A 23,665-nucleotide genomic window follows, 5' to 3' on the forward strand; every position below is an offset into this window, starting at 1 on the left:
TAATACTTGATTTATTCTGAAATATTGCTATTTTTTATTCAGAATTTTAAAGAATATCTTCTGTTGCTATACCACTACTGTACTAGCATTTTTTTTAAATAACCAAGACACTATAACAAAAACCTTTATTTACCTTAAAAAAAGCAGTCAGCCAAATTATAGAACAGTAACCACTGTGTCAGAAGAGAAGAGGATTTCTTCAGGCTATAGGATTAAAAAATTAATAGGACGTGTAGAGGCCACAGCTTTGAATAACTTCAGCACATCTGCGCCCACAGGACATCACTAGTTTCTCACACTGCTCTGGTTTGATCTTGGTCCATTCTGACTCAGTCTCTTCCACAGTTCACTAACTGGAGCGGGTTTCTTACACATTACTTTGTTGCCAATGATTTTCCAGAGATTCTCTATGGGGTTTAGATCTGGACTCTGGGGAGCAACCTTAGCTGCAGTGTTGAACTGATTCACCATTGAGAGTCTTTGCAGCAGCATAAAAAACAACAAGACTGAGTGCTAGGTCAGAAAGGTTGTGTCTTTTTTTCATCGTAACACAACAGCTGTACTCATACTGGAAACCAAACAGGAGATGCTTGATATACCAAAACACCATCCATGACATCCCGACCCACTCGAATTCCAGTTATGATATGCTGGAAAGGTACCTTGAGCAGCAAGTAGCTGTGTACTAGACTTGTAGTTCTCAAGACCGGTCTTGGTCTTCAGAACTCTTTTGTGGTCTTGGTCTTGTCAAAGCCTTGATAGTCTTTGGTCTTGTCTCTGTCTCGGGTCTCTTGGTCTCGCAATGTCTCGGACTGGCCGAGTGGTCTCAACAGGATTTGTAACCTATAATATCCAAGCAGGCACAGTTTTTTTTCTTTACGCCCTCTACAAGTGGTATCGATCACATGCATTTTGTGACACAGACGCCGTTGCCGCTTGTCCTCTCAAGCCCCCCCGAAGCACTGATCTGAAAGAGGACGCAAAATGTCATCGAATTCTTCAGTCATCAGGTTTGGTTTTACAGACCATAAAGCGTTTGCTTGCCACACAACTAAGAAGAAGAAGCATTCTGCAATTTGCAACTTTGCAAAGCGTCCTTAACGAGGCGGGAGGGACCACATCCAATGCGAAATCACCAGGAAAGGTAATTACACAACTAGCTCTGATACTTAGTTAGCAGTAACGTTAACCACCTCTCAAACCTCCCAGATGAGCAACAGATCTGTTTCGTTATCAATGAATGGCAGAATTTCATTATGGCCTTTTTAACATTTTATCCTTCACAGGATAGGGCAAGCCTGTGAAGCCACATAGCGCTTTATTTCAGGCCTTTCAGAAGATGAAAATTATGACTAGATACAGATATTACTACATTGCATATATTTTTACATTGTGGTAACTAAATCATGTGTAAAATATTTTGGCTTTCATTTGTCAATTTTCATTTAAAATTGATTTATTTCAAGTAAGGGACCATTCCCATTAAGACATTATCAGAGATACAGTATATCATGCCAGGTTCTAGCGTTTTGCTATTTTCCACCCACATTAATGGAAAACTGATTCAACCACCTTAAAACCATATCTTTATTAAAACCATATACCCCAGGTTGTCATTCAATATGAACTGTGACATTTTCTATTTAAAACTCTTCCCCAAATCTTGTGAAAATCATCTGATGTAAGGAGGAGGCCTTAGTTTGGGTGGAGTGTCTGATACCAGTTTATTACAGCTGATTTTATGGGTGTTCTAGATCTCAGCTACTTTGATCAGATGAAAAAAACTCATTGTTAATCATTCCTTTGTAATTTTGGAGAAATATGGTGAGAAAAACTGATTTATGAATGGTAAGGGCAGTATCCCTGTTTCAAATTTTCAAAGACAAAAACCTCACATGTTTTGGAGGTTTTTACGCCTCTGAACCGAAAATGTCCCCAGATTTTGTCTAAGAAATCTGGTCACCTTGGCTGATAGGCTCCAGAAGAGGCAGGCAGAGAAACAAGTGACACAGTCTCGGTTCTAAACCATCTCTGGTTAGATGACTAACAACATACAGATAACAAAATGGACAAACAGAAACAGGAGTGAGTCAGTGATAAATACAAAGAAAATGATGTCATAGATTATGGTGAGTCACAGTCAGCAGTTGTCTTTGATACACACACACACACACACACACACACACACACACACACACACACACACACACACACACATACACACTCACTCACTCACACAAACACACACACACACACACACACACACAGGTCCGGCCCAGGTCTGAATAGGCAGCAGGCCCTCACTCTCTTCTGTGAAAGCTCTTCTGCTTCAAGCCACCGAGATTGCAAACACAGTGGATACCATGGCACTGTGCCACCATTACTAGTCGATGCAGTACCCACTATTGATGCTATAAAGAACCACAAATTATTTAGGGGAATGACTTTCCTTAAAATTGTCATGTGCCCATATCAACACTAAACCAGCTTGTACTTGCTGTAATCATTCCTAATAGTATTCCTAGGTAGTTTGAGTTAATTGATTAAATTTGTATCAATTTGTAGAATGAGGTGCTTGGTCTCAAACTTGAAAGTGTCTAAGGCCACCTCCACAAAAGATTTCTGTTTTTCTGAATGGCTGAGCTCTGCATATTTGGTACAGGTTCTGACCATGACAGCACTCATACCTGGCCAGTACCATCCTTCCTGTTGACAATTCAACATTCCAAGGTGAGACCAATGAATGAATTGTTTGTTTATGTGTTTTATTCATACATAATACAGCACTTTGTACACCACATCAGAAGTTGATAACTGAATCCTCAAATCCAAATTGGATAAGGTTTGGCTTAGCTTTTTCTGCTGTCTTTTAGAAGAGCTGGTGCCGACCATATACTCCGTCGGGTTCCGTTCTCTTAACTTAATCAATTCGTACTCACCTACGGGAGTTGCCATCTTGTCTTGACTTTAACTCCGCCTCATTTACTCTTAACAAAAAAAGGCATGTGTGACATTGGGGGAGGGAGATACGTCCATCTGGCTGACGTATACCTCCGAGGAGAAGTGGGGGCCGGCAGCTAGCTGTCACTCAAGAGGCCACGCCCCTAATTATTCATAAACTTTAACCTCCAATAAAATGAAAACTAGACTTGTACAAAACAATTCACCATCCTCAGTGTTATCATGGAGATATGACCTTAACATACAGACTAGAATGTTTTTTGTCCCTGGCCTTAAACAGGTTAAATTATGCTCTGTTGTGAAACCTGTCCCTAGTTGACACTCAGAGAACTGCAGTTTTTGGAGCTTCCTGATTGGATTAACCAGGAAGTCGCTGTGGTGGGGGCCTGGTGCCGACCTGCACCGGATAACTTACTCTTGCCATGCCCTCCTATACTGTCATCAAGAAATGCCCCACATATGGCCACTTTGTTTGATAAACACGACACCTATTGAAACCTAACCTCAGACTGATAATTCAGCAGGAATTGTGCTTCTGTAGATAAACACATAAATATCTTTGCAAACCTACGCAGCGAAACAAAGTATTAGAGGTGAAAAGTCAGAGGGGCACCAAAGTGATTACAAATCATTCTGTGGGGGACATGGATGTGTGTGCTATAGGAGAAGCCATGATTCCTACTCTGGAAACATGAATGTTGTAACTAATATGGAAGTAAATCTGTGTCATCGCATTTTGAAATTAAAAAGCTATTGAATTTCCTCCTCCGCCAGCGAGAGACCCCTGGCCGTAGCGGCTCACTTCCATGGTCCCACCGATGAGTCAGAGCCAGTACGACAGTGTGCTGGATCAGAGATTATAACATTTATGTTTCCATAGTTTGTGGGGGAATTAGCCAACTAGCAGCCACTGTCACAGCTCTCTGTGAGGAGTATCTAGAATTGGTTGTTCTTCCTTGGTTCCCCGGATTTCAACACTGCATTTTATACACTGAATTTTACATCTGAATTTGGCCTGTTGAATTTTTGAACTTTGAATTTATAACATTGCATTTTATACATTGTATTTTGCTTCTGAATTTGGCATATTGAAATGTTTAACTTTGAGTTTTTTAATTTTAAATTTTCTAGCCTTGAATTTTTAACACTGAATTGTTTAATGTTGAATTTTTTAACGTTTAATTCTTTAACCTTGAATTTATGAACATACTTACATACTTTCAATGCATAAATATTCAGTTCTAGAAATTCAATAGCTTTTAAATGTCAAAATCTGATGACACAGATTTACTTCCATATACTAAATATTCTGCCAATCCATCCAGTAAATATTGACATATTTCAACAAAAGCAAAGCTTACCTTGGCAGTGAGAGCTGTTGATTCTCTTGTAACCCTGAGGACAATCTATCAGAGGAATAGCTGATGAGAGAAGAATGAAAGAAAGAGAACAGAGCAAATATGTTAGTCATCCTAAACAAGTACATAACAACCAGGTTTTGTAGTTTTCTGAGGTGAAACAGCTATGATTTTCTAAATTACTCTATGAATTGAATTGACTTTATTGTCATTGTACCAGTACAACGAAATTTACAGTACAATCCCTTAAAGTGCATAAAATAATTTAACATTAAAAGCATCAAAAAGAATAGGCTAGACCTTTAAAAAGACACATTTAAAACGACAAGCTTACACACACACACACACACACACACACACACACACACGTACACAAACACACACGTAGCAGCTTAAAGAGACAAAAACAAAAAACAGTAGATTGCGGAGACTCTGAGCATCATGTACCATCATAGGTAAAGGTATTTGCGGTGTTAAGCACTGTTATAGCTTTTGGATCCATAGACTGATGTCTTTGACATATCTGTAGCAGAGTGACAGGTTCTATCCTCAGATACCAAGTTAGAGTGTTACTTTAACATTTCTGAAATGTTTAAATCTGTTGTCAAAACTTTATAATTCTGGGATTATATATGGGATATAGTGTAGATTCTTTCTTCTTGAATGTCCAATTTAAAATAATCATGCCATCAATCTGAGGGATCACTATTTTACATGGGTTGACTATATAAACCTGTTTTCTTTTCTTCATGCACTGAAACACATGCATTGCATGTGAGTTGCTCAAGCCCCCGTTTATTTAACCTGTCACAGAGCAGGGTCGTTTTTCTCCCCTGAGAGAAGCCTGGTTGCCGATTGGATGTAGCTCTCAGTGGGTTGTGAAGTGTGGTAGTACAGACACCACAACAACACGGTGAAGTAGAGCAGACACTTTTATCCAGTGGTGTAGTAGAACGCAGCGCAGAAAATGATTTGTGCACGCACATCTTTGCATGGGCTTGTTAAAATGAGTGCTACAGCAGCCAGGTTGGATTCTGACCTGTGTTCCTTTGTTGCATGTTCCCTCTCTCTCCCTGTCTCCCATTTACACACAAACGCACACACAAACACACACACACGCACACACACACACACACCGTACTGCAGCAGGGTGATAGCCAGTTTGTCAACCAACACTTTTACAGCACCCAGAATTTTTAGGGTGGAGTGTTTTCTTTCATGTTACTTGTACATAAGTTGACGTTGTGAATCATACGGACCACCTTAAATCAAACTACAACTATTCTGTATTTCTCGCTTTGAGGAAGAACAGAGCACCTCTGTAACACTGATCAGCTGATCACTGACAATCTAAACCCATTCTGAGTGATACGCGGCTTCTGGAGTTACTAAATCCCTCTGGGGCCTTTTTTTGTAATTTAAACTCTGCGAGTGAACTTTCCGAGCGGCTAAATTTAACCCTGATGGAAATGTACCTACTTTCTCAACTGGGCCTTGGCCAGGAACACTTGCACTCACACTGGTCAAACAAAGTAGACTCTAGCCGTGAATCGGCTTGGGCACTAGATTTCTTAATATTCTTAATAAAAGGAGAATCACAATTTTTTTGTGGGTAGACTTGAGATCACCATTCTCCTACAATTATCAGGCAAGTGTTTATTTTCTTCTGTAACCAAAACAAATTGCTTTTTTCACCCTTGCATATCTCTCTCCCAAGTGAGCTCTATTCACCTCTGTCTATAACTTCACCAGCAACAACATTCTTCACCAACAACAACATGCTAACAAGACTAAACCTGCTATAAGGGATTTCCCTGGCCACTTGGAGGCAGCTGAATCTAGGTGCAAACACCATATTGGCATATCATCACCTTCTGTAATTCTTCAGCAAAGCCCCTGGGGAAGCCTCTAGAAGTCTCAATGCATTTCTCTCCCAGTGTCAGTGTTAGGAGCCACATTTTTTTTTTGCTGAGCAAAAATAACTAAATAAGGTTCCATACAGTACCAAGAAGAAGACACTACAATCAATGTGAAGTTGAAGTTCTTGGTGGTGAGGTGGAATACAAAAAAAAATGTTGTTTGGAGCTCACAGAGTGGGCATTATTAAGGACAAAAAAGTGGCGTATGTTGTGGACACAGATAATGCAGCGTCAGAAGGTCGGACTGTTGACAAAATGAAAAAGAGATTAAAAGAGATAAATTAATGCATTTTCATTCTCACTCAGTGCCCTTAAAGCAACATAAGTGTACTCTTTTTATTTGCCTGTTGACCTACCAAGTAAGGAAACTTTGTGTAGAAATGCGACAAACCTATAATACCACCTAACGTGTCTGGCATAACACGGCTAAGGGTTGGCTGAGATATCCAAAGGTCCCTGGCTACCCCAGCTGGACCTTTGTTAAAACGGCAGCTGCCTCCAGAAAGAAAACCAAAGTGGTTGAGAAAGAAAAAGATAACAGGAGAAACAACATAGTCATCCCATATGTGGCTGGGGTATCGGAGAAACTCAGGAGGATTTTCAACAAACACTGCATCCCTGTGTATTTCAAACCCGGTAACACACTCAGACAGAGACTAGTACATCCGAAGGACAGAACACCACACCACCACAAAAGCAACCTGGTTTATGCTGTCCAATGCAACGAGGAATGCAAAGATCTTTACATTGGAGAAACAAAACAACCACTGCATAAACGCATGGCCCAACACAGGAGAGCTAACTCCTCAGGCCTGGACTCGGCTGTCCACTTACACCTCAAGGAGAAAGCCCACTCCTTTGATGACAGCAACGTCCAAATCTTGGACAGAGAGGACAGATGGTTTGAAAGAGGAGTAAAAGAAGCCATCTCTGTTAAAGTGGAGAAACCATCGCTAAACAGAGGAGGGGGTCTGAGACACCACTTATCTCCAATTTACAATGCCGCCCTTTCGTCCCTTCCCAGGAGATTCAACAATCTAACCTCAAAGGACAACTGTTCACACATGGCCCGGGTGACCCCAACGACTGTCGTTCAGACTCAATAGAGCACTAACGACGTCGAAACCAACTGCCCACCACCGACTGTCACTCTAACGACGGGCGTGGGCACTTGGAGCACAAAGGGTTTCAGTGACATCATCGGCCTTGTGAGAGGTTAAATACCTGGATCTCCACACCAGTTAGTTGGACCAGTCCCAGCCTGGTCAGATGCGTACATGAACTGATGAAGCCTCTTGGATGAGAGGTGAAACGTCTTCCTAGACAAACAACCAGTCCAGTTGTTTTTGACTGAAATTGCTTTGAGGATACTTAAAAGAAAGATTTATTGACTGTGTATTTTCAAGAGTTAGTATGGTTTAAAGCTGCAGTATGTCATTTTGGTAAGAAAAGTACATTTTTATGTATAGCTATTTGTTGATCTCAAATGAGCCATTTTACTTCACTGTGCTTTACTATATTATACTTGCCATTCAGAGTTGAAAATACTAGTGCAAGTGCTTATGATAAAAGATGTTGAATGTAATGTTGATGCACATGTTCTCTTGTAATATTTCAGCAGAATTACTGATGTTTGTTATTATTTCAGTTAATAAGACGCATAGTCTGAGGAAAGTTGTGTCCGTGCATCTTTCATTCATAACTCCTCTTTTCAGGGCTTTTACACTTTCCCACTACTACATTCACCTAATCATACAGACATTCACACTGATGGCAGTGGACATCTACATACTTTCTAATCTGGTGTAACCATTCGCACTCCCATGCGCAGCATCGAACCGCCGATCTCTCCATTCGAGAGATCAGCAGTGCCTCTGAGCCACAGTCGCCCCTAAATAAGACAATATGCATGCTATATTTTTAGGCAAGGCAAGGCAAGGCAGCTTTATTTGTATAGCACTTTTCATACACAAGGCAGACTCAAAGTGCTTCACAGCACAACATGTCATAAATTCAAATGCATTACAGGAAGACAAAGAGAATAAAAACATAGACAATAATTAAAACAGTGCGGACGTTAAAAGTGCGAAGATTTAGCAGAAAGCTAAGGTGAACATAAAAGTTTTCAGTCTAGTTTTAAAAGTGGTCAGAGTGGGTGAAAGTCTCAAATCTTCAGGAAGTTTATTCCAGCTGTTTGTTGCATAATGACTGAAAGATGCTTTCCCTTGATTTGAGTTTACTCTGCGAACCACTAACAGATTGGTCTCAGAGGATCTTAGTGATCTAGAAGGCTTATGTAGTGGGAGCATATCAGTGATATACCTCGGCCCTAGACCATGAAGTGATTTATATGTGAGCAGGAGGATTTTGAAATCAATTCTCTGACGTACAGGAAGCCAGTGTAATGATTTAAGAATTGGTGTAATGTGCTCACATTTTTTGGTCTTTGTTAGAACTCTAGCAGCAGCGTTCTGAACAAGCTGTAGCTGCCTGACAGTTTTTTTGGGAAGACCTGCAAGGAGACCGTTACAGTAGTCTAGCCTACTGGTTATAAAGGCATGGACAAGTTTTTCTAAGTCTTGAGCTGACATGAGCCCTCTAAGTCTTGTTACATTTTTAAGGTGATAGTAGGCCGATTTTGTTACTGATTTGATGTGACTGTCGAAATGTAAATCAGAATCCATAATAACCCCAAGATTTCTGGCTTTATTTGAGGTTTTCAGGGACAGTGATTGAAGGTGTTGGATGACTTTAGACCTTTCTTTCTTAGCACCAAAAACAATTATCTCAGTTTTATCCTCATTTAGTTGAAGGAAATTTTGGCACATCCAGTGTTTGACCTGCTCAATGCACTGGCACAGTAGATCTATGGGGCGATAGTCATTTGGTGATAGCGCTACATAGATTTGGGTGTCATCGGCATAGCAATGGTGGTCAATGTTATTATTTTGCATGATTTGTCCTAGTGGGAGCATATAGATATTAAATAAAGTCGGCCCCAAGATTGAACCTTGGGGGACTCCACACGTTACGTTGGTTTGTTCTGATACAAAGTCGCCAATGGAAACAAAATAGTTCCTATCTTGTAGATATGACTTGAACCAGTTTAGGACTGTGCCTGAGAGCCCCACCCAGTTTTCCAACCTGTCCAAAAGTATTGAGTGGTCGACAGTGTCAAATGCAGCACTGAGGTCCAATAGCATTAGTACTGAAGTTTTGCCAGAGTCTGTGTTAAGACGGATGTCATTTATAACTTTAATAAGGGCCGTCTCTGTGCTATGAAAAGGTCTAAATCCTGACTGGAGGTGGTTGTGGCAGCCAGTAGAAGCCAAGAAGTGAGTTAGTTGTTGGAGTACAACTTTCTCAATTATTTTACTTATGAATGGTAGATTTGAAATTGGTCTGTAGTTGTTGATAATTAAGGCATCTAGGCTCCGCTTTTTTAGAAGAGGTTTAATGACTGCAGTTTTGAAGGCCTTTGGGAAATTGCCCGATTGAATAGAGTTATTAACTATTTGCAATACGTCTGTTGATAGGCAGTCAAAAACATTCTTAAAGAAGTTGGTAGGTAAAGCATCGAGACAGCAGGTGGTTGGCTTTAGATCGGTCACTGTTTCCACTAGAGTTTTAGAGTCTATGGCATTAAAGCTTGCCATCATTGCTGTGTTATTTTGGCCTAAACGGGGTGGTGATCCAACTTTTTTGTTTGAGATATTGATGGCACGTCTGATGCCTTCAATTTTATCAGTATAAAAGAATGCAAACTCATTGCATTTCTGTGTGGAATGGAGTTCGGCTGGTATTTGTGTTGGGGGGTTGGTCAGTCTGTCGACAGTTGCAAATAGGGTTTTGGCCTTATTAGTGTTGCTGTTTATGATATTGGAGAAGAATGTTTCTCTAGCACTTTTTAAGACTAAATTGTAGGCCTGGAGCCTCTCTTTATAGATGTCATGGTGAATATGAAGTTTTGTATTTCGCCAGATTCGTTCAGCCTTCCTGCACTCTCTTCTCTGGGCTGTTACAACAGCAGCTTTTCTCCAGGGTGCCTTTTGCTTACCAGAAATCGTTTTAACTGTAACCGGTGCAATGACATCTATGATATTCACAATTTTGGAATTAAAGTTGTTTACAAGATCATCAGCATGGCATGGGTTTAGAGGTGGTAGCAGGGAGATGGCATTTTTAAAGAGTACATTAGCATGTTCATTGATGTAGCGCTTTTTGACATTCTTTGATTCTGTTTGTGTCTCCGGAATTAAAGAAATATTAAAGAAAACACAGAAGTGATCAGACAATGAAAGATCAGTCACAAGAACATCAGAAACATTGAGACCTTTTGTGATAATCAGGTCCAGGGTGTGTCCTTTACAATGAGTAGCATTGTATTTCTTTTTGTTTATTAAAGGTTACATAACCTTTGTTGTATTTTAATAATCTGCTCTGTAAATGTGTATTTTGTTGAAAAAACATTGTATTTGAACAGACTTGCCAACATTTATATCTGAACCGAATTAAAATAGAAGGCAGGAAAAAAATTAAAGAATGAACCCTAAATCCCATTATAATGTAGGAAGAGTTGAGATGTATAATTAAAAAGAAGCAATAAGATGTTTGCTTCATCCATCAGCACCATGAGCAGAGAGGTTACCTCACACAACTAGAAAGCATATCCAATCAGCGTCTTAGACTAAACCCAACAAAAAAACTGAAAAATGTAAACACCTCATTCTATGACAATACTGAAACCTAAAAGGGAGAATATGGAGAACGAGCAGAACACCACCATCTAGTGTCTCAAGAACGTAGTCGCAACAACAAAAAATAATTCAAGCAGTCGGGTTGCCAAGTTTGTTGCTGAGTGTGTCAGAGATCAGCCTTCTCCATGTCAGTGATGAATCAAACAGGGGAAACACTCATTTGGACTAATCAGTTAATTTACAACAGTATTTTACGTTAGCCAGTCTTCAGCTGGAAGTCTTTCTGTGAGTGCTGTGGAATCCATTAGCTAGCTCTCAACTCAGAATGATTCTTGTTTCTAAAGCAACAACAGACAACCATGGCAACCAGCAACGCCCAACACTATTGGCTGCTACAATGAAAACAGAACGGGACAGAAAGTCATTGTCAAACCAGTCAAAAAAAATGTTTAAATATTAATTCAGACTAAATATATTTTTTTTATGGAAAAGCAATATTTTAATTGTGTACCCCTAAAAATGCCACGTAGGTGTATTATATATATTTTTTAAATATAGATTTTAGTAAAGATTTTACGTATTCAACCTATAACTCTTGTCCCCACTACTTAAAAAAAAGTGGTGTTGAATTTAACTGATCTGAAAAGATACTAAATTGATTCATAAAGAAGCAGATGGAGAAGGAATGCAGACAGTAAGAGGTAGTGATGAATACAGAAGAGTCAACATGATTCAGTGAAAACAATTGGGGAAGGAGCTGGAGGCTTGAGAGCTGAAAGCTGCTCAAACAGCCAGTAGGTCCTAATAAACCAGAGTGAGAAGTCAAACACTTCATTAGATGTGTGCTGCAGGTTAGAGACTGGCTGCTGCTGTAATGTTGGACAAAGGAACCAGTATGGAGGTGGTACCCAAATACCTAAAAGCAGATTGATATTTTGCTCAACAGGAAACAACAAGACGATGTTTGTTTGACCAATAAAGCCAATTTATTTACCAGCCACCGGTGTCTCCATGGCACAATGCACTGTTTCACACTTCACTGTAGAGCGAAAAAAAGTCTGAACTCATGCCCCAGCCATTCCTGAGGAGAACAGAGGGAAGGACAAAAATATCCGGCTCTGTAGTGCCTCCCACTGAAATATGTGAATAGAAAGGCTGAACTTTCCCTCGCATGGGTTAGGGTTAGGGTTGATTACTGACAAACAGGGTTGATTACTGACAAATTATTTTTAAATCATTATGAGCAAAAGTGTAAACTTACTTAGTGTTTCCTGTCCTCCTCTCTATGCAGATATATATAGTCTGTTATAAGTGTAAACCCTTGTCAGGGCTAAATAACTTTTCAATTAATTAATCCTTTTAGATACTTAAGACCTGCTGACGGCATCACTGTAATTTTTAGGGTTGTCACGTGAACTGATACTTGCGATACCTTTCGATTCTAAAATAAAAAAAACACAGACAATGCCTATTTTTTGAAGCACCGGGGCAACATAACTTTCAGTGCTGTGACTCTTCCTGAACTAATGGGAGCAGTATAGATTGTTCCAATCATACTTTTGTCACCAAGAAGTGTAACTCACATGGCATAACAAACCTCATGTTGAAGGAGGCCAATCACTTCCCTCTGACTCGTTTTAAAAAAGGCACCATGAGTCGTGTATGGAAGCACTTTGTGTATGAGGCAGATGACCGTGGCGTTATCAATCTGCTGAAGCCACGATGCCAGCGATGCTACAGTGGAGGCTTCTATTTTAGTGTTTACTGTAACAACAAGCAATGTTTGACACATTTCCTCAAACAAAACTATAAAGAGAGATCAGATAGGTAACGTCATGTTTAACATTGTGATGAAAAACTTAAAAACTAAAACTAAACTAAACTAAACTATAGGAGGCCTTCAGGAGGACAGCTACGGTACAGCTGCTAATCCAAAGTGATTTTTGATTCATATATATGAACAACATCCAAATGTGTTTTCTTTTTTCATCTGTCATACTGAAATACACGTTACATGATGTTTGGATGGCTCGTGGACAAATCTTTTGCAATAATGCTGTTTCTTAGTCTGTACCTCGTAGTAATACAGCCTTGGCTAATCAGTTAGTATGACTCTTTAAACTTCAGTCGGTCTGAAATAATTGCCACCACCATGTCTGTAAAAATAACTACTGTTAGTTATTAGGTGTGTGTGTGTGTGTGTGTGTGGGGGGGGGGGGGGGGGTCACTGTGTGCATTCTATTGAACGCATGAATCTTAAGTGTACTGTGTTCTGTAATGTTATATACTGTATGTCTGTTATAGAAATGGCATTGTAATATTGTTCAAATTTGCTAACAAAGAAGTTCATGTTTAAGTAAATGGAATCTGAGAAGTCTTTTTTTTTTTTTGAACCGTTGTATCGAACTGGCATTGAGAATCATGTAATTTTACTGGCATAGGCACCAACTACTGAATTTTTGATATTGTGACATCTCTAGTCATTTTTCCAATCTTAAATACCCCTTCTGCTCCACACACACACTCATTACTTAGTCACTGAGCAGCCTGTGGAACTGCTATGCACAAGAGTTCATTTCTGGCTTTGCCTCCTCGTGATCCCTGGACTTCCTTACTCTCACTGAGACCATGATCACAACAGACAACACTTCCACCCCTGCTGCCCTCTCCTCAGGCTAACATCAATTCCTTTAAATAGTTTTAGCAGACGGGGTCCGTGTTGGGGTTTTCTTTTGTTTCTGTTTTTTCTGTTCTTATCTCTGTCCCCTGTTCACTTAAAGGCAGACACACTGTACGGCTGTTAGGATTTTTCTTGTACACTTGCAGAATTTCATTAAAAAAATGGGGAAAAAAATAGTTTTAGCAGTTAAATTGTGTATACAGACGTGTGATTTAGGCCATCAGGACTGTTAAGTTACTTGCAACACAAATACACAAACAAAACAAAGACATCTGTTTAAGCCCTGAGGTTGCACCTTTTTACCTCATATCACCGTACCTGTGCCAAGAATCCGCATTCTGTACAGTCAAAGAAGACTTACAGACCTACAAACAATATAGTGTTTGTGTAATAACCTTCCTTCACTAAGATGTTAAGCGTCTATAAGCGATTCTAAGAAGCGAAATGCACCATCCATGATTCACATGTAAAAAAAGGAGTCACTCACCACTCAGCTCACCAGAGGAGAGGATACACACACAAGAACGAAACAAGACGAGATTTTAACACTATTTTTGAATTTCAGTATTTTCTTTAAAGGCGTGGTTTACTTTGGCAGAGGTGGTGCTGCAGGTCTCTTTGCATAGTGCTTGTGTTAGCTGCGGTGTACGGCACGCATGCTGGTAAAGTATACCCTCACCCGGGCTACTGCGAGGTGGGGTGGCCCACGGTCTGAAAGGGCCCCTCACAGAGCGAGTTCAGAAGCGTTTGTGATGGCGGCCATTCGCTCATCTCACACAACAGATACATTTCCATTTTATGAAATATATCGACCCACTCCAGCATTTCCTCCCTCTGTATATGTGTTTGAAACATATGAACCGTATCTACAACGACTGATAAGCTCAGTCTGGGTGTCACCTGCTGTCTCACTCTCTTCAATGAATCAGTTTAACACTGTTGATTTCTTCCCATGGAGCCGGCATGAAAGCTATTTAGGTTATCTGTCCGTCAGCTGGTGAAAGCAGCTTATCCAGCAGCTGTCACTCGACTCAGGAGCTGCAGAAAGACGGTTGAGACCATTGCCTTCTCTCTAGTCGTCACATACGCATTAGATCCGTCAGGTGCCGACACTGTGACTGTAACTTGTAGCCAGATGTTAAAGAAGCTGCAGAGCTTGCGTGTTACATGTTTGTGTTGCGGGGCACAATCTTCTTACAGTGCTCACATATTGTTCGTGTCTTATCTGTCACTCTGTTTATCCACTTACATTTTGATATCACAAGACAACTTTTCACCTCAATGAGAAAATCGTCACATTTTAATATTGCCTCACACCCCTACTCACCACACCACCCAATGACGTGATTTCAGGCCTATATATTCAGATCAGATGATAAATATATAAACTCCTGAATTATGAGAATTTAGCCCGGGCTATTATAGTAAAAGAGGTCTTTCAGATTATTTGTTATCAAGCTGTTGAAAATGTTGTGTGTATTTAGGTTGATGTTGAACCTCACTATACACACTGCATATTTAAAGATATGCAGGGGGGGAAATGGTCCAAAAAAATACAAAAAAGCCAGAACAATCTTAGAAAAACAGGTGTACTTACATGGTTTCTTTGGACACTTCTGACATTTGTGGAAACCCCAGGACGTCCCGATGGTCCCACAGCACTGCTCTTGCTTGGTGAGGCCTGGCAGTGCCTTCCCACACTGAAACATAGTACACAGAGAGGGAGAGAGAGAAAAGTCCAGATGAGGAATCATGTGTTGTCTGTTTCTTCCCTATGTTGGATCCCAAGGTGTCAAGCACACATCATCCACCCTCAATCAGATTGCCACAAATGCTGATAAGAACACAGTGATGGTATTCCTAAAATGTGACCTGGTGATGGAGTGAATCAAGATTTGAGTCAAGTCAAGTTAAGTCAAGTTTATTTAAAGTGTTTAAATCATCCTAGGGTCTTTTTTGACAAATACATTCATCAAATAAATGTCACTGTTCGCAGCATAAACATTCTTCTTTGGTGCCCATTGGCTCACAGTACCCACAGGCACAATAAAAAATGCCTGCACACCTTGACTGATGCTATGTCTGATGCTACCTCTACCTGTAGCCCCTTCAACACACGCCCTCACCCCCTCGAGTGACATTTAGGTGCTGCGGGGAAAGTCGCTGTCTGGGACTTTTATTATTAACTCATATTTCACCAAACTGCCACAAACCACAAAGTTTATGTGTTTTGCTGGAATAAATCACCAACGGGCTTCTTCCTTTTGGATTGACTTTGGTAATCCACTTGTATGGACTTAACTATGAGAGGAGCTGGTACAGGGGCCAGTTGGTAAGTCTTTAAAACACTCTTTTAATAAACTCTGGCTTCACTAACTACGTTGTTGGTGCTTTGTTTTCTGTGTAGGGACTCTTTTAGGTTTGGTGTTATTTTGAGCAGTATTAGTGGTTAAAAAAAGACGTTTCAATCGACTTCACTGTAATGCCCCGAGCTAATCAGTGTTAGCCACGGGAATATCTCTGTTAATAGTTCATACACGGAAAAAAATGTCTCAATGGCCTATGTGATTAATGTATTTGCCGAAAAAGACCCTGGGATGTTTTTACGCTGGAATAAAACTTTAAAAAGAGAATGTCACTCAAGGCTTTTCTCTTTTCCTGAATGACTTCATCGAGAGTTTGATAGACAATCACCTGCCAGGTATGTCTTGAAAGTGCCTGGCCTTTCCCAAACAGTTTCCAGTGATGCCCTCTCACATAGTTCTGTGAAACAAACCATCTGATCAGTCTGGTAAGGTTCATGTAGGGTCGGGCCGGATTTGGGGTCACAATAACAGCTCTGCGACACAGACTCTTTGTAGCATGTGGTTACTGCCAGATTCACAGTGTGTATTTCGAGTTTTGCCAAGTGATAAGGCATTTGGTTCTGCAGGAGTTGGAAGTATAGGCTATATTAACTGGTGCTGAATGAATTAACTGGATCATTTTAACTGATGGATGGATCCGCATTGATTTGTTTGATATATTTTAATGTGAAATGTAAAGAAAGAAGTTTGCTTTGCTGCCTCACATTGCCTCTGGTACAATAAGGTATGCATTTTAATGATTTTCAAACGGAATGGACTTGTTGTTTTACACAGTTCCATGTTGTTCTACCTCTTGGGGGGCTGCGTAGCTGCGCCAAGAGAAAAATAAATCAATATACAAGCTGCATAAAAATAGCGATGAACTATGTGATGCCTGCACACGCTGTGGTTATAATGGACACCCTCTGCTGTGGGTATGCTGCAGCAGATGTGTTGTTCCAACATCCGTTCCTCGTGTATTTTGGCTGTGAGCAACACCCAAATTCAAACTAAATTCAGCTCATTGCACACCATATTGGGTAAATTGTGTCCAGCTGGTGATTGTTAAACTTACGCTTTTTATTCGGCTTTCTGTCGGCTTCTTCTGTGACATTTTTCATTTTCCTGACTGACTGATTGCACCATAAGCCTCTACTCCTCCAACTTATTTAGTTTTTTTCATGCTGTTGATAAATAAAAGCAATGTTATGATACAATGTCTTGATGATCGACCATTGTTATTTACTGTTATTGTGAGCTGAATCAGATCCTGATGCAACTCGTCTCACAGCCAATGCAGTAATTAGGGTACGTCCACACCATTGAAAACGACCTATTTTTTGTTTGTCTTTCTTAAAAAGTTTTTCCTACCACGCGACTTCGGCTCAAGAAATATCTGCATCCACATGAAACCAGTGAAACCGACTCCAAACGCTTTAGTACACATGCCAGGCCTGGATGTGGCGCTGTAACTGCCACAGAAATACACCAACAACGTAGAAGAAGAGACGGAGAGACGCTGTGGAGTATACAAACACTGTAGAGTTTCTCTCCAAATCTGGAGACTTTCCAAATCTTCCTCCATCCTAGAGAGAAATCTGTTCACTGTTTCTGGTGTTAGTGGAGACAGTAAACAGTCTATGGGTCCGTCTCTCTCCTCTCACGCAGCAGCACCATTGTTGTTAAGTGACACCGCGGGGTTAGAGGTCGGAGGTGGGGCGATGACTGCATCGTAAAAAAGTATGAGGTATCGCCGTCCATACGACAAGGCCATAGGGGGTCATAGATTTTCCCACTCTGGGACCCAGTTTCAAAAGATCCCATTTTAAGGCTCTGAAACGTCGGCTGCGTGTGGATGGGCCCTAAGTATGTTGTGTGTTGTAGCCCCTTTGCTCCTTATCTCTTAAGGTTTGTGTTATCAAAACACATCTAAACATCTAAAACTCCTACAGAGCGGAGCCAGCAGCAGTGTTAGTAGATACAAAAAGTAGATAAAAAAAGGATTTGCACAAGTCTATCTACAGTGTACCTGACCCCCTGCTGTCTCCTGGAAGCAGCGACCCAGCGTGTTCTTGGAAGTGACCGGCTGATACTGGGGGACCTGGTAGCCATGCTGGCTGGGATGAACTATGTTGTAGCCGATCTTCTGGCTGCTCTCTGTGTGGTGATAAGTGTAGCTGGTGGATGAAGAGGAGCCTGACTGGGGACCTTTCAGCTGGTGCCCATTGTTCTGGTAGTTATCCAGCTGAGACACCTGGTGGACCTGGACAGAGGCCTCTGGAGGATGTTTGATGTGGATGTTGACGATGCTGGGGCTGAACACTGGAGGCACATGGGACAACATGAGCAATGCCGTTATTAGGCTACAGTGCATTCTCATTGTAAAAAGGGAATTGTGGGTATTATGCGAAACAATGTGTATGTTTAAGGGAAAATTCCAGATTTCACACGTTAAAATAATACTCTTGAACTAATGGTAATTAAACAAATATACATAATCTCCCATGCAACAGTGTCAATGCTTATTCTAACACTGCACCATAACCAGCTAAAGAAACACTGGGGAAACTTGTTACACACCACTATTTTGTTACACTACTATTCTTCAAAAAAATTTTTTACTGAAAAGGGTCATGTAACTTTTTAAGACTTATGTAACCTTTTCTTGTCCAATCACAGACTTTTGTTACCTGCCAAAGAACAGTTCTATTGTTTGTTACATGTTAAAAGACCATGTCAGTGTTTATACATGTTTTAGGCCATTGACTAGATAACCTCCACTTTACATTACTGCTTACCACTCTCTAGAGCTGCAGTATTTCACATTTGTCAATTGTGCTTTTCATGACCTTAATTGCAGCCTTTCCAATGCATGACTTGCAGTAAATGGGCTATAACATGCATAATTTTACAGGAAGTACACTTATAGACAATAGGAAAGTGTGACTTTTTCCACTACAGTTTTCCATGTAGATCCCACGCCCAGCTGTTTAGCTTTTAATTGTCCCGCTAGCACCACAGTTGTCCCTTTCACTTACCAGGATTCTGACCGTTGCTGTAGGTCAGAGGCAGCGTATGTGTGGAGTGGACCTGAGTCTGGCTGTAGCCCCCTGCCATCTGCTGGTGCTGCTGGTGTCCATTCTGAACGGGCATCTGGCAGAACTTCCCAGTAAAGTTGGGAGGGCACTGGCACTTGTCCCTGGTGCTGCACTTCCCACCATTTATACACGGCAGGTGACACACCACTGAGAACAAAACAACAAAAAGTAGATGATGTTGATGTTCCCTCACACAAATACAAACTGAAAAAAGGCCTGCCATTATAAACACATTTGTGAGTGTATTTGGGTTCACATTTGTCTGAGTTTTCAACACCAACACAACATCTGTCAATAATTAGGCTTCAGTATGTCATTGGAATGGGCTACATCTGGAAGCTAAGCAAGTATAGTGCTGATGCAAAGTTCAAGGAATCCAAAATGTGCACGTCAGCCATCCAGAATCACAAGCTTTGTTGTCAGAAATTTTTCACTGAAAATAAACAAAACGCAACCATGCTTGTCATCAACAGGCTTACTGGATGTACAGTACAGTGCTGAGATAAAGCGTGAAAGGCATTCTCCTCCCCTTTCACTATCGCTGCTATCTGGCTTAGCTCCGCCCAAAACATATACAGACAAATACAAACAAGCCAAAGTGTTTTTTCCCCATTACAGAATGATTAACCAGTGTGACCAGATTGCTCTGGTTAGGGCAAAAAACAAAACTACCAAAAGTACAATATGAATTTTTTTTTTTTTTTAGTGGCTCACAGCGTAGAGCATTGGCCTGTGGAGTTTGTGTTTTGCTCTGGTGAAATCAAATCCAGCTGGACACGATCTTACAAACATTACATTTTCTGAAATGTATTTTTCAAAGGTGGCTGTAATGTAGTGTGCACTTATACAATCATATCTGCCACAGTATATATGAGATGCTGCTTGAAAATCATCTGTAAGATATTTTTGAATCTGATGAGAGAGACTGAGCACAGCTGCTGTTAGTAGAAGTATGACGGCTCACTCTTGTCACAGCTCTCTGTGAGCAGTATCTCGAATCGATGGCTCTTCCTTGGCTCCCCAGATGTCAACACTGAACTTTATACACTGGATTTTGCAGCTGACTTTGGCCTGTTGATTATTTTTTATGTTGTAATTTTTTTTTTTTAAGATAGCAGTAAAATGCGGTGAGAAATAGAGGGGGACACATGCAGCAAAGGGTCGCGGGTCAGAATCGAACCCGCAGCTACTGCCTCGAGGACCTTCAGCCTCTTTACGTGGGGCAACCTCTCTAACCACTGTGCCAACGGCCGCGCAGATGTTGAATTTTTTTAATTTGAATCATTTCCACTGGATTGTATACATTGTATTTTGCATCTGAATTTGTAATATTGAAACTTTTTGTGTGGAATTTTTTAACGTTGATTTTTTCAATGTTGAATTTTTTAGCTGAACAGCTACTGAATGAAATGGTAAGCGGCACAAGCTGTATTCTGCAGGCGTTCCTCTGTATCTTTAAAGACTTGTTGTTAATGTTGAGTTTCTATTAATTTAAAACTTGATCATCAATCTGAGTAGACCTCAATAGGACAATGTTTCTCTTATCATCTCTGCATTGGTTCCTTTACTAGAATCCTTGCTGAAAGCTTGGTGGTCAGTCAATGGGTTGATAAAATATACACAATAAAATCAATATGAATCAAATTCATGAGCATTGCCATAATTCCAACCTTGTTAAGGCCTTGAATATTTTACTGTCAGATAGTTAAGACCCTCAACAGTGAGTGACATACTGACAAACATGTTGGCATACTGAAATGGACTGCATTATATTTTTACAAAGATGGATACTCTAATTCTGATTCTTCCTCTGGGGTATCTTATTAGGACGCTAGAAAAGTATATGTAAACATTAAACCTTGTAGTGTAAGGCTGTAAACCCTGAATGTGTTGTCTCAGGATCCAGTGAGCCCAACACCCCCTATCACCCTGAGCTGCAGTTACAGAAAGCCACAGAGTGAAGGCATTTCAGTGAATGTCCAGATGGATGGACACAAAATGGTAACGGAAAATGGAGAGGTGGATCTTTCCTTGGGAGTTGGATTCTCACACTTGAAGATAAATGCCCCCAAAAGTGAGAATGTCTTCTTCAGCTGACTTGGGTAGGCAAGGCAACAATAGAAAATCTAATAAATTGCCAATACCACACTCACAGCCAGAGTACCAATGGCTGTCAGAGGGTGGCATAATTACTTTATGTCCCTTATGTCACTTTAAACGTGAAAGGTTTGTATTCCCTGGTACCTTCTATTTATTCAGGGGGAGAACTCTGAGAGCAATGCTCTCTTTTTCAGAAATGCCCTGATCACATTCACACAGTTACAAATTCACACCTGGAAGCTGCCCAGCTGAAGTCTGCTCTGCTGGCAAATGAGCAGCTTCATTGGGGTGGTTTGGGGGGCATGGGCTTTGCTTATAATGAGGAAGGGGCAAGTGCTACTACTTCACCTCCCCACCCAGATTTATCCTGCCGGTCGACTGAACCGGTCATAAGCTCGCTTCTCTACCCATTAGGCCAACACCCCCCAACAGTGACTGTGGATTGTGTGTACAAGATGTTATTGAATCCATTGTGTGGAGTTTCATCTATGCTTCGGCTTCATTAAAAATGGGTTTTAAATTACACTGTTCTCCATAATGAATGGGTTCGGTTTTTGTTTGGCCACTTAGTTCATTGGTCTTAATTTACTTACACATTTTTAGTACCTCAACATGTCTGGGGACCTTTGGAGGTTCTTTAAAGAACCTCTTGCTAAAAGGTTTAGGTAGTGGACACAAATATATTTTTGATGCAATTTGATGAGTTGTATTTCAGGTGGTGTGTTCATTTAAAGTTAATACTTCATCTCCTTTCTACTGGTCAGAGTTTATACTGCAGTGAGACAGAATGACAGTAAAGTGTTAACCTTCATGTCAGAGTTTTATACTGCAGAGTGAGACGGAATGACAGTAAAGTGTTTACCTTCATGTCAGAGTTTTATACTGCAGAGTGAGACGGAATGACAGTAAAGTGTTTACCTTCATGTCAGAGTTTATACTGCAGAGTGAGACAGAATGACAGTAAAGTGTTTACCTTCATGTCAGAGTTTATACTGCAGAGTTAGAAAGAATGACAGTAAAGTGTTCACCTTCATGTCACAGTTTTATACTGCAGAGTGAGACAGAATGACAGTAAAGTGTTTACCTTCATGTCAGAGTTTATACTTCAGAGTGAGACAGAATGACGGTAAAGTGTTTACCTTCATGTCAGAGTTTTATACTACAGAGTGAGACAGAATGACAGTAAAGTGTTCACCTTCATGTCAGAGTTTTCAATTCAATTTCAATCCAATTCAATATAATTCAATTTTATTTATAGTGCCAAATCATAACAAAAGTTATCTCAGGACACTTTACAGACTAGGTATAGACCACACTCTATGACTTATTTATGATTTACATAGACCCAACAATTCCCCCGTAGAGTACGGTGGCAACGAAAACCTTCCCTATTACAGGCAGGAACGCCAGACAGACCCAGCTCTGTGGAGGACGGCCATCTGTCTTGACAGGTTGGGGAGGTAGAACAGGAGAGAGAAAGAGAGAAAAGACAGACAGATGGACAGAGAGAGACAAAGACAGACACAAAGACAGAGACAGACACACTTCCAGAAACTATAATAATATCTATAGTAATGTGAATATGACTTATATGTTATGGCAGTTATAACAGCAGAATAGTAGAAACAAGCACAGCTAAGGTGATAGATTATAATAGCAGCAGGAAGCGTCATGCAGGACCATGGCAGCAGGCACCACCACGATCAGCAGAGACCTGAGAGACGACAAAGCACAAACAACTCCGGGGAAGAAGTGAATTAGTAACATGCATTGATGAGACATGAATGATACAGACAGAGAGGAGAAAAGCTCAGAGTATCTGGAAAAGTATTATCCCCCGGCAGACTAGGCCTATAGCAGCATCATTAAGCAGAACAAAATCAGCTTAAAAAATAATAACATTGCTAAGGGCTCGTAAGCTTTATCAAAAAGGAAAGTTTTAAGTTTACTCTTAAATATGGGGACAGTGTCTGCCTCCTGAATAACATTTGGGAGTTGGTTCCACAAGAGAGGAGCTTGGTAGCGGAAGGCTCTGCCTCCCATTCTACTTTGGGAGACTCTAGGTACGACAAGTATCCCTGCATTCTCAGAGCGCAGCGATCTAGTCGGGTAATACGGTACTATGAGCTCTTTAAGATACGACGGAGCCTGACCAATAAGAGCTTTGTAGGTAAGGAGAAGGATTTTAAATTCTATTCTAGATTTTACAGGTAGCCAGTGCAAAGAAGCTAATACAGGAGAAATATGTTCTCTTCTATTTGTTTTAGGTAGTACATGAGCTGCAGCACTTTGGACCGACTGGAGACTCTTAACAGACTTATTGGAGCAGCCTGATAATAAGTAGTTGCAGTAGTCCAGCCTAGAAGTAACAAATGCATGGACTAGTTTTTCTGCATCTTTCTGAGACACAATGTTCCCAATTTGTATTATTGGGTGAAAATATGCAGTCCTTGTCATTAGTTTTATGTGAGAATCGAAGGACATATCCTGATCAAAAATAACACCCA

The 23,665-nt window shown here is 40.6% G+C and overlaps 1 protein-coding gene across 8 annotated transcripts in view; it reads right to left on the bottom strand.

Annotated features, from left to right (window-relative positions):
* The window catches only part of ltbp1 (latent transforming growth factor beta binding protein 1), a 220,520-nt gene that overhangs the window by 95,849 nt on the left and 101,006 nt on the right, over positions 1 to 23,665 (bottom strand). For all 8 annotated transcript variants that reach the window (XM_083922851.1, XM_083922848.1, XM_083922847.1 and 5 more), the window contains exons 6-9: positions 18,999 to 19,205; positions 17,990 to 18,282; positions 15,213 to 15,315; positions 4,323 to 4,382 (exon numbers count right to left, since the gene is read on the bottom strand). In XM_083922851.1, coding sequence (XP_083778977.1) covers positions 4,323 to 4,382; positions 15,213 to 15,315; positions 17,990 to 18,282; positions 18,999 to 19,205 — 663 coding nt within the window. The remainder of the gene's footprint in view (positions 1 to 4,322; positions 4,383 to 15,212; positions 15,316 to 17,989; positions 18,283 to 18,998; positions 19,206 to 23,665) is intronic.

This window comes from Echiichthys vipera, assembly GCF_963691815.1.
Source record: "Echiichthys vipera genome assembly, chromosome: 11".
NCBI classification, from domain to species: domain Eukaryota; kingdom Metazoa; phylum Chordata; class Actinopteri; order Perciformes; family Trachinidae; genus Echiichthys; species Echiichthys vipera.